This window comes from Rhinichthys klamathensis, unplaced genomic scaffold (genome assembly GCF_029890125.1).
Source record: "Rhinichthys klamathensis goyatoka isolate OS25496 unplaced genomic scaffold, OSU_Roscu_1.1 h1tg000687l_1, whole genome shotgun sequence".
Classification (NCBI taxonomy): Eukaryota; Metazoa; Chordata; class Actinopteri; order Cypriniformes; family Leuciscidae; genus Rhinichthys; species Rhinichthys klamathensis.
Genome location: NW_026607115.1, coordinates 644,734 through 657,402, shown reverse-complemented (window position 1 = coordinate 657,402; position 12,669 = coordinate 644,734). Strand labels below are relative to the sequence as shown.

At 39.4% G+C, this 12,669-nt stretch overlaps 1 protein-coding gene across 1 annotated transcript in view; it reads right to left on the bottom strand.

The window, feature by feature from the left end:
• The window catches only part of abcb7 (ATP-binding cassette, sub-family B (MDR/TAP), member 7), a 77,759-nt gene that overhangs the window by 47,542 nt on the left and 17,548 nt on the right, over positions 1–12,669 (bottom strand). The window contains exon 5 of the mRNA XM_056241991.1: positions 2,855–2,987. Within this exon, the coding sequence (XP_056097966.1) occupies positions 2,855–2,987 (133 nt within the window). The remainder of the gene's footprint in view (positions 1–2,854; positions 2,988–12,669) is intronic.

The following is a 12,669-nucleotide window of genomic DNA, read 5'->3' as shown; positions in this document are numbered from 1 at the left end:
CATGTTCACAACAATAGCCGCGTTTCCATTACAGATTGCACTAAACTTTGTCTATAAATGTCTATAAATCTATTGTGAAATGACGGCATTTCCATTAACCGATGTTATGCGACTGAAACTTATTTCTTTCCTCTCGTGATAAGTCATCCCAAACATCATGGCGACTGATGTCGGTAGGTTTACGTATATCGCAGTCAACGCACTAGCCATTATTGTTACTGGAAGGAGACGTAGGCGTGTTATACAAGCTTTAAAGTCCCCGTGAACCGGAAGTTGCAAACGACTTTTCTCCAGTGTTGTGACGTATTTCCGAGAGAAACGAAAAACCTAAATGAGTAAAAATAGTGGGCGTGGCCTTTTTTCCAACTAGCACCTGATTGGATCTAGAAAAGTAGGTGTTTTCATTCAGCCTGTCTACTGTCAGCTGGAGGGGCGTGGTTACGGATGTTAAGCAGACACCCAAACCGTCCTCCAATGCAGAGGGGAGGGGAAATTTCAGATTTTGATTAAAGATTACGAAGCCAAAAAATTTTTTGTGTGTGGATTGACTTTGTGAAGAATTTAGAGACACATGACCCTAAAGTGGTGTAATTACACAGGGCTGGTTTATGATCGTTAATTAGTTGTTTTTTTTAAATTATGCTAGAACTGAGATTTCAAGGGTCAAAACTTGACCTGAACAATCCCATTGTGGCATACAAACCCGCTCTTACTGCATCACATTCTCAGCTTCAGGATGAATAGTGCCTCGAGTACAATATCCATCAACACAAATTCTGCACAGATAATCTGTGCCTTGCAGCGCACACAAATCACACAAGCAGCCGCACGGAGAAGCATTTAATGGTCTGTGTGCACAGGACCTAATGGCTCTCATTAAAATACACAGTTATGGGAAGACAGTGAATTTTCATTTTAAGACACAATGACTTGCTAAGTGTTTAGCATTACCATTAGTCATTATCTTGGTTTATCTTTATTTAAACATGCACTTGGGCTTCATTCGGTGGCACACACTGACAACTTCAACAAAGGCAAACTCTGACTTGGGGCCGGGCGATATGTAAAAAAATACGATAATGCATTATTCGATTAAATCATCTACCCAAGCCCTGCCCCCACTGGAGACAACACTTCCGACATACACCGTAAACACACATCATGTTAAGTTTGGCTGCACTTTATCTAATGATAGCCTGCGATTCATTTAGTTTAATTTAATGATTGAAACGTCAAAGGTTTTCCTTTGGTTAGTTTGAGCTTTTAGGTTAATTTGGCTGTTATGTTAGTAACATTTTCTACACTTCTTATCGAATTTGTGTTTGAAATGAATTTTGTTTCGTGAGGAGAACTGTTGAATCCAACTGAACAGTTACAGAACAGATCCAATTTGGTGATTGTAAGAACGATAAATGCATGTTGATGTCACATAGAAATTTGCCTATTTTTTATTTTTTCTTTCTTTTTGGCGGTATCGCCTTAGTAGACACATTTCATGATGATAAGTTTAATGTACTTAAAGTCCCCCTGTAGTCAATCAATGTATCCCTTAAAACTCATCTTTGATCACCAAAATTACATTTAAGCGTTTTTTCCTTGAAAAAATGTCTTTGTCTTAAAATATCTTCAATGTAACTCGACACCCTTGCTGCATTTAGTATGCGCGGTTCTATGAATATGAAAATGAGCCCCGCCTCCACTCACTCACTCAGCTCAGAGATCCACTGGGTGGCGATCACACGTTGATCTGATTGGTTACAAGGTCGTTTGTGACGTCAGAAACACCAGCGATTTCAAACCGTGTTTTTGAGACTGTCTTTGGTTCACTGCAGTTTTAAGCAGGAAATACTCAGCAATGCGGTCGACTTATGAATCTACACATGGTTTGTCTTAAAGCATATTAAAAACACCACATAGACATATAAACAACACTAAAAACTGGATTTTCACCACAGGGGGACTTTAATTATAATGTGTATCATGTGGCGCTGTTTTTAAACTTGTATTCAAGCTATAATGTATGTTATTTGTCTAAAATTGGGGATTAAAAACAAATTGGTTCGTTCTGCATGAAAAAAAGTTTTTCCCTTTATGGTTAGAGTTCCAAAGTAGCTTATAACAAAATAAAAATGATAGCTTTATTTATTTAGAAACAGAAGTAATTAAACATTATATTTGCGTTATTTAAAAAAAAAAAAAATAATCTACAGCAAAGTATAATGCTCGCAATATGCTATAATGGAGCTGGCAATATTGGAAACACCGGACACCACAATTTCTTCCTCCATTTGCAATATAACTAAATTGCATTCATAAAATAATTGTAATTACAATGGTCATGTTTGTGATTTTTGTTTATTCATTATGTACTCCGTTAAAATTAATATTCAGAAACAGGTGCAGTTATTGCTACCATTTCATTATTTATTCGACTGCTAACCAAAATAAAATAGGCCTACTTGGTAATAGTATTGCAGAAATGCAAGTTAAGTTAAACGTCATGCAGGAAAGTGTTCCACTCGCGGCTAGTAATAGCACATATTAATCTAGGCTAATAACGTCAGGCTGCTACTAGCGTGTTTCAATTGATAGAACACATTTGTGGTAAAAGAGTGACAGGCAAATGTTTGGCAAGTACCAAAAATTAAAGTATTGTTATCGGACTCTTTCTGGTCAGGAGCCAATGAAAAGCTAAATTAAAAACTGCATTAGAACCGAGAGCAGACGCATTACAATGAATCTAAAAAGCAATATTGACACACAGTTTGCAGGAAAGGTCAGATGGCATTTAATATGCAGCACACTTCCCAAAATGAAGTCAAACACCTGCCAAACAGGAGCAGGCAGAACTTACAGCCAATCAGAATAGCCGTTGCCATGGTGGCCACTGTGTTTGGCGCATCGCTCAGGTTCAACATGTGTCCCGACATCTGGTTCAGGTCGTCCACCGCATATTTAAACATGAAGGGCACCATCACATTGGTTATCTGGAGGACAAGCAGAAAAAAGCAAAGGTTGATGTGAGCACACCAAATGTTGTTCTGTGTTCTGAGTGCACTGATGGGCAGAAGCTCAGCACTGCATTAACAGTGTGTGTGTGTGTGTGTGTGTGTGTGTGTGTGTGTGCGCGTGTCCTCTGTAGACTTGCTTGATGCATCCACTAATGGAATTGAAATGGTTATTAAAGCTAATTAAAAGCTCGCAGAAAGCTGCCGGGTCGTGCCAACAAACAGCACACATTAGCCGGACGACATTTGCCTTGAATTATGCTTCACTTTTGCCTTTTTTATTGTATATGACTCATTTCAGGTGAATGGCAAACGTCTACGCCACACAATAATGAATCTCAAAGGCAAACGTCACTCTACCGGTCAAGAACAAGTCCTGGTCGTACTTTACTCTGATGATGAGATTTTGTTTTGCATTATTTATTTTCTACCCCAATCCCTAAATAACTATAAGGCAAAAATACTGATATACAGTCAAACCAAAAATTATTCAGACACCAGATATAATTTATTTTACTAGTGGGTGCAGGACACTATAGTTAATTTATGTAAGTGAGGAGAGCAAAATAAAGTAAACTGTTACACGTTATACCCAAAAATTCTTCCGACACTTTGACCTGAGCATGTTTTGCTTGTGTTTTTTCTTTAACTGCTAATGCGACCTTTTTACACCACAGACTGAACAAAATTAAGCATTGCTTGGTAATTGGTTGACCTAAATTGGTATTATCTAATTGTGTAGTTAAATTGAACAGCTGACAGATATTCAACATAATTCATCTGTGAGAGTCTAACAGAAGGATGGACAAAACCAGTGAAATCTCAACTGATTTGATAACTGAGTTATATAGTCATATTTTATTACCATTTTCTAAACTATAGCAAATAAAACTGTGCTAATGTGAGAAATGTTGAAGGTGTCTGAATACATTTTGGTTTGACTGTATCATACAAATTGTGAAGCAATTAAACATACTAGCAGGGCTGCTTTGTGTCTTGACCAAATAAAATGAAGTGAACCAAATGCGAGACAACATTAGCAATGACCCTATAGGACAGTTCAATCCCAAACGCATTCACACTGGGGCCGAGTCACCCTTATTGTTGAGCTCTGCGTGGTAATATTTGCTATGCGGCCTTTCATTTATGAGGTTTTACATTAAATTGAATTGTACAGAAGTATGTTCAAACATATTGAGAATCACCACTGAGAATTATAAAACAAACAAATCTTACAACAAAACTGTCTGGATTACATTAAAGTGCCCTTATTTTGCTATTTTAAAGGTTCCTACATTTGTTTTGGAGTCTCCTGCAAAGGTTTGCAAGCATTCAAGGTAAATAAAACACTTACATTTTCTCATAATATGCATTTAATATCACCTCATTTATCAAAGATTCTCAAATTATTAATTCAAAGCAGTTTGAAGATTCAATCTCTCTAAACCCCTCCTTTCCGTTAGCCTACTCTGCTCTGATTGGTCAGATGGCCCAGTCTGTTGTGATTGGTCTACTCTGCTCTGATTGGTCAGATGGCCCAGTCTGTTGTGATTGGTCTACTCTGCTCTGATTGGTCAGATGGCCCAGTCTGTTGTGATTGGTCTACTCTGCTCTGATTGGTCAGATGGCCCAGTCTGTTGTGATTGGTCTACTCTGCTCTGATTGGTCAGATGGCCCAGTCTGTTGTGATTGGTCTACTCTGCTCTGATTGGTCAGATGGCCCAGTACGCTGTGATTGGTCTACTCTGCTCTGATTGGTCAGATGGGCCAGTCTGTTGTGATTGGTCTACTCTGCTCTGATTGGTCAGATGGCCCAGTACGCTGTGATTGGTCTACTCTGCTCTGATTGGTCAGATGGCCCAGTCTGTTGTGATTGGTCTACTCTGCTCTGATTGGTCAGATGGCCCAGTCTGTTGTGATTGGTCTACTCTGCTCTGATTGGTCAGATGGGCCAGTCTGTTGTGATTGGTCTACTCTGCTCTGATTGGTCAGATGGCCCAGTACGCTGTGATTGGTCTACTCTGCTCTGATTGGTCAGATGGCCCAGTCTGTTGTGATTGGTCTACTCTGCTCTGATTGGTCAGATGGCCCAGTCTGTTGTGATTGGTCTACACTGGTTTGATTGTATATTTTGTATGTTGTAATTGTATTCCCATACTGCAAATTTGAACTTTTCTTGACCGGGATAGAGGTTAGAGATAACAGCCTCTGTTTCAGACATGTTCTCTGCTGTACGCGTGTGGGTGGAGCAAGTGTAGAGTCTAAGCACTCAAGTGGAAAGAAGTTGCTAATGTGCAGGTGAGATTCTCCATCAAAAATTGTTCCCAATACCGTAGATAAGAAAATATGCACGACATGATAATCGTACGTCTTCATACCGTGATATGTTGTCGTACCGGTATACCGTTACAGTCGTAATAGGGGCACTTTAAACATTGTCATTCCAAAGCGTTTCTCCCGAGGCTTGTGCATTTATTTATTTTTCAAACGTAAAACACAGCGCTCATTACTGTCACTTTTCACCCAGCCATCCAATCACAGTGGAGAAGGGGCGGGGCAAATACTACACCGTCACATTCTGCTTGTACAACAATAACAAATGACAACGACACCCTTCATCCAAAACTAGTGCCAGAGCAAGTACGTTACATTGTGTCAACGTTTTTATATTCAGAAACAAACTATTTACAAAATTCGATACAGTTCTGCGGTTATTCCGTATAGACATCACTCTATACGGCCCGCAGCAAGGCGGTTTCAGAAGTGTTTTCAGCTGGCTAAAAATACTTTGGTGGACACACAACCTTACTTTCTCCTGCGCAACACAAACAAACATACTATGAACAATGTTGTGGTCCAAACTCATTGGACCTCGCTAACTTTAAATTAAAGTACTAAAACTGAGACATTTAAAGGAACTTATTTTGTGTTTTCTGCAGCCAAAAGAAAGTCATGCAGGTTTGCTTTTGCAGGAAGTAATGTCGTTGCAAAGCAAATCACGGATCCATAACATACTAATTACTACACTGAAGCTTTATTTGTGGAAGATAAAAATGAGCCACCAACACCTCAGTGATCATTTCACTTTCAAACAGCACGCATCCAAAGCAATGCCCTTTTCCAAGAGGACAGAGTCCAGAGGCAAGTGGTTATAAACTGGTTTTAGTTACCAATCTCACACACAGGATGACACAACAGCCTCTAATGTACAGAGAGAGGCAAACAAAGCCTGTTTGCAAGGAAGATGAAGGTTTGTCAAGCTTTTCTCTTTTGGTTCAATATTAGAGGGAAATTCCCTCCATGTGTAATTCACATGACAGGGATCAGACCAGCTAATAAAACAGGGAGTTATCCATTTATAGAGCGGTGGAGTGTTTCCAAATATGACCTCTGGTGACCTACATGGACATGGGTATTTTTATAACCTGAGTTTTTCCTCCTGCGTTAAAAAAAAAATCCTGTCCACAAGTGCTCAGTTTTAAAAAAAAATCTCCCTCGACATGAAAACGCAAAAACACGCTATCAAGCGCTGTCAAGAGCATGCCACACCAGCAGGCGGCGATTTTACCCTAACCGTAAAGCCACGTTGGCCAATCAGAAGCCTAACAAAAAGTTATTACCGGTTCCGGTAGGTGGATAACGGTGTGCAATCTGACGTCAAACACAGCGGATAACGGCGCGCACTCTGACGTCAAACACAGGGGATAACAGCGCGCAATCTGACGTCAAACACAGCGGATAACGGCGCGCACTCTGACGTCAAACACAGGGGATAACAGCGCGCAATCTGACGTCAAACACAGCGGATAACGGCGCACACTCTGACGTCAAACAGCGGATAACAGCGTGCAATCTGACGTCAAACACAGCGGATAACGGCGCGCACTCTGACGTCAAACACAGCGGATAACGGCGCGCACTCTGACGTCAAACACAGTGGATAACGGCGCGCAATCTGACGTCAAACACAGCGGATAACGGCGTGCAATCTGACGTCAAACACAGCGGATAACGGCGCGCAATCTGACGTCAAACACAGTGGATAACGGCGCACACTCTGACATCAAACACAGCGGATAACGGCGCGCACTCTGACGTCAAACACAGTGGATAACAGCGCGCAATCTGACGTCAAACACAGTGGATAACGGCGCTGAAGGGTTGGTCAAAATCCCTTGCCTCTTCAAATACATATATAATCATATATCATTTTGAATGGTTATATACTTCCTTTATAAAAATCAATAATCAAATATATTCATTATCACATAATAATTTTTATATTCTTGTGCTTGTGAAATTATATTTTCTTAAATGCATGGATGCAAGTAACCAGTTTCTTTTAGGTGCATTCCAATCTTACTTTGAGATTGCACTTAGTACACGCAGGACACGAAGGCCACGTAACCCACAAGGCCGTTTGTCTCTTTCTCTGGGATCAGTAGAAAGGTTAGAGGGTCCTAAAGGCAGCGTGGGCACATATGATTCTTCGCTGGACATATGGTCAAGCTATATTGAGCGTTACTATCAAACTTTAATTGTTGTATTAAAATGTATTCTTTCCAGTATATTTCCTTCCTTGGGAGTAAATACCAGTGATCTGTTTTTCTCCCAAACGAGTGAATGTTTTAGCAGTATGTTTTGGTATACTTAACTGATAATAAGGAGCTCAGACTCTCTTCAGCCTTGATGGGAGCTGTTATTTGCTAGTGTCTGTTATTTATGTGTGTGTGTGTATGACATTCTATGTAGGTTCTGGACGGTCGGACCAGACACCCCGGCGCCCTTCTCTAACCTGCGAGGCCACCACAGACCTAAATCCAATGAGTGGACGACAACTATCTTTACTAATGGCGATAGGCACCCCTATCTCCTCACATGTGTTAAATTGTTTAGGCTCTTAATGTTTCTTAGCCAATGAGAATCATTCAACCTGTAAGCAATGACGTAGCTTAGACCTTGGAAATGGTATAACTGCTGTGATCTTTGTAACTGTAAGCGGGGCGGCCTACGAACTCCTGTGTGAGTCTTGAAGCTGACTTCTGCTGATGAAAATGCAAACTATCTTCAGTAAAACTTTTCTTTAATTTTTTTATAATTCTGACTCCGGGTCTTCATTCTTCATATCTGGTTCTGGGTCTTTGACTGTACACCCCTTACAGTTATGGTGGAGGATGCGCTGGCAATTATTCTCGGTGACACCCCTGGCAAATCAACAAACAAGGTAGTAAGCTTTTGTTAATTGTTAGGGCTGTCTGACTGGAGGAGATTTTGAAGGAGAGCGGGAGAGCTTCACTCCGATGAGGCGAGTGAAGCTTCACTCCGATGAGGCGAGTGAAGGAGTAAGTTAATTATACTACTGACAGTATAAGAAGTCGCTGAGAGCGTCGTTAAGGGTAACGGCAGCAGACAGCGCAAGCGAAGCGTGCTCTGTGGGGGCCCCGCTGGGCATTACTGGTGTAGCACCACCCCAGCAGAGCACGTCCCTGGGCTAGAGGTCCAGTGGCACCGTAAACCTGCTCAATCTCTTCCATCTCAGATAGGGGATCCCCGAACTTAGTGAAGTGAATCAGGCAGTTAGGGATACTAACAATAATAGGGTTGTTTGCCAGGGATGCATCAGGAACAATTCCGAGAGAAAAATTAAAAAAGTTGTGACCCAAATTGGCATGGACCAGTATATGTAACTGTGATTTTGGAGTATACTTTGCAGTTTCATCACGCAGAAGCCAAGCTGTGTTGTTCAAAGATCGCCGCCTCCATTTCTGCAATAACTTCAGGTGAGTATGAACCATGATTAAGATATGGCAGAAAAATGTAATAACTTAATCAGTAACCTGAAGAGTCCTGAAACAAATAGTGAGTCAGGAAAAGCAAACGCTGTAAGCAGCTGTGCTCTAAAGCCCTCACTTTAAATAAATTTGCAGAAATGATTAAGTAAATGGTAGTCAGGATTTTGATTCTGATTGGAAATTTAAAAAACTTGACTGGCTACAAACAAACAAAGAAACTGAAAAATTAAAATGTTTAGCCTCGTATTGCTTACGATGATTACAAGAAGCAAGTGAAAGAAATTCTGGGTCAGGGATAATTTCCCTGGACAAGCGACTAAAGTTAAACAGACACTTTGTGAAAACAATATTTTGCAGCTTATGAAAATTAATGTTCTGCCAATAATAATGATGAAGATTATGATTGGGTTATTATGATTAAATCAGCCACTGGTGGACTGTAAAAGAATACAGAGAACTGCTTAATCAGTAGCTCTGTTTGCATTCCTGAATGGGACACACTGCTTCAAGGGTGTGATACTGTAGTTGAGGCTGAAACAAATTCACCAGATGACAGAGAGTGTTTTAATGGTGGTCATCAGGACCATTTAATACGTAACTCTAAATTCCCACCGAGAAGGTGTTTAAAAATGTGATAGAATGACAACACGTTTCTGGTAATAATGTGAGTTTGAAAGTAGATCAGTGTTTAAATGACGATATTAAAGTTGTCGTCTGAGAAAGAACAAGAGATAAAACAAGGTCAAAAGATTGAAGTCTTAAAGTGAATCCTTTTGAAGAAAAGATCTATAATACTAATTTTTATAAGTGAATTGATGAATACAAGTTGATGTAAAATTAATGACTCCAACGAATGTGAGTTGCAGAATATATCAAAGTAACTTAAAGGATGATTGTGTTGCAATTAAAATTTTTAAAAAGATTTTAGATGATATAGAGAGACTAATCTCACAGATGATTTACAATAACTGCAAAAGTATCACAAGCAGAGAGTGCTTGCCTCAAACTTAGTGTGAATCCTAATTGGAGATTGATAAACTCCAAGAGAAAACTTAAGTCAAATATTAAGTTATGGTAATTGAGAACTTGACAACTAAAATTGAGATTGAGAAATGTGAAACGTTATTGAGAACTAAAATAATTATTTTTATGTAAGAACAAATAAGCAAAAGCAGTACTGGATTAACAGTTGCTAAATGCTGATTAAACAAACAGCTTGAAAAGTTGACCATGAAAGAACTAGAAGCTGATGTTTTGCTTTCAAAAGATAAGTTTGTTATTGGCTGTAATGAAACAGTTTGCTTATCTGAATCTGATGTGTGCTGTGGCTGAAACTGCCAGTGCAACAGACTCAATCTGAGTGGAAATTTGTAATGCCTAAATTTCCTGATGTGGGGGCAAAAGACAAATATAAATAATATGTTTATTTGAAACCGTATGTAATTTCTGGCAAAGATGCCTTAAGCTGGGATAGAGTTAAAAGATGGTAGATAAAGTTAGACGTTCAGAGTGCAGTGTACCAGTCCCTCTCTCATTCAATGTCTCTCTCTCAGTCAATGTCAGCTAAAAGCTGTTACCTGAGTCGGTGTCATAAGTGATAATAAGCTATTTGTAGTGACATTTTTGATTAGGTTAATTTAGGACCAGTAACTTCTTTGTCTGATCTTAGTCCCCACCATGAAACGGGGGAGGGGCCGACGGAAATGTACACTGAATGTACGGTTGTGATCTAAATTCACTGAGTATAATCCAAGTAGCTAGGTTGCTGCTTTTAAGATAGTTAATGGATTTAAGTGATTAAATACTGTTGTTCTGACCTGTCTCCCTATGTGAACACTATTAGGCAATCGGAATGGCTCTGGTGACTCTTGAACGTGCCTTTCCTAAGCTCTAGAAAACAGCTGAGTTCTGTTGAAGCAAACAGCCTGTGATGGGAAAGAGCGGTCACCAGTGGGCACGAGTGGCTACTCAATGACGGGTAAGACCTTCTATTGGCCAGACAGGGGGCAACCCAAGCCAGAGTGGATCACGTAAAGTCACTGGGCATCTCAAGATGGAGGTGTTTATGTGAGAAAGGTATGAGAGTGGAGCGGATGACTGTGAGGCCAGCAGCATCCTTTATCGTTAGGGCGGATGAGCTGTGAGGAGTTACAGACAGTCTGACCCAGAAACGTGATGTTCCTCTAATACCAATCACCAGAAACCGCATTCATTGTATGGCTTGTTTTTTTTATTGTGACAAGCGTCTGCAAATATGCCAGGGGAAAACACCCTGATGGAGATTATAGATAAAGGGCTAATAGGAGTGGGCTTTCAAGAGCCAGCTGAGGCCATGAAGTGATTCCCATTAGTTGTTGTGGAGACAGTAGCAAAACTTTTTATGTACTGGTTTGCCTTATGGGCAAGGAAAATCATAGTGATGATTTTGAACTAATAGGTCTATGACATAGTTTTAACTCCTGAAGGTCGTTAGACATGGTGGTGGCTAAAGATGAAGACAGCTTTTGTAGATTTGAGAAAAGTCTGGATAACAAGGTGAATGGTCAAAGGTTATTGTAATTAATTTAATATTACATTATGTCTAAGTTACAGCCTTAGAAGGCTGTTGAAAAAGATTATTTATTTATAGTGAGAGAGACTGCTTGAGCAGAGGAAGGGATGGTAACTGTGTCTGTCTTTCCATTATTGGCCTGCTAGAGCAAGCTGAAGCAAAATAATGATAATGAAACAAAACAACCCAGCTGACCTTGTTAAATTCTAATGAATAATGAACAAGACATGCTTTGAAACTGGTTGGGAGACCATGTAAAATTAGGTAGAAGCTACCGGAAAATGGGAAGTTTAAAATCTTATTTAAAATTTAAATCTTTTAGCAATAATATAAAGAAAAATTAATATTGAAAATGAACAGTTAACATATGTGTGTCTAGTATGAGTGCGTATGATGGTGACAGCACTTTATGTCTTGTATGTATTAGTTTGGGGTACTATTATTCCCTGATTTTGAGGATATTGTGTCATTAACCTCTGGAATTAGTGTTTTATCATTACAGATGGGTTAAGTGAAATGACCAACTTTAAAAAAGTTGATAATTCTAAGACAATCTGATGAAAAGACAATGCAGAACATGGGACGAGCTTTAATTGGAGTGGTTTTCCAGCTCTGTCTGCTATTGGTAATTATGAATGCTTTTGTCATTTATGATATTGAACTGAATTACTCTCTGGATTAGTATTTTATATAAATTGGAATTGTAAAGAAGATTGCCGTCCATTCTGGGGTAAAACTCTTGTCTAAATTCAACTGAGGGTCTAAATTTAAATAGACAACTAGGTGGGATCATAAGGTTAAACGTAGGGAAAAAAAATATATATATATATAGACTTGACGGCAGAGAGACAAAGTGGCACATTGGCTAAGTCACTATCCAAATTATCCAGAGTGAGCTCTATCATTTTTATTGAAAGGCCGGAGGGCGAACAAAGGAGGAGTGAATATAACTTCTAAAAAGAAAAGGTTTTATTTCTCAATCCCTTAAATGTATGTATGACATTAGATGTCTAAGAAAACTACAATTTAATAAAGGTAAAAAGAGAAAGCAGCTATATGGCTGTGGGCTGGGATCTGAGTAACATAATATTTTGGTTTCTGTAAAACTGTAAAGATAAGTGGAACTGAGACAAATACTGTGAGAAGTAGTTATAATGAAAAATAAAGTTGAAGTTAATGATAAGAAAACAAGAGTATTGAAGAATTAATAAAATACCATGATTCCCCTAACGAGGGAACTTTAAGTGTCACTAGGCTGACAGTGGTGAGAGACTCGGATGCAGAAGGAACTGGCATGTAGGGCAAGATGGAAGAAATA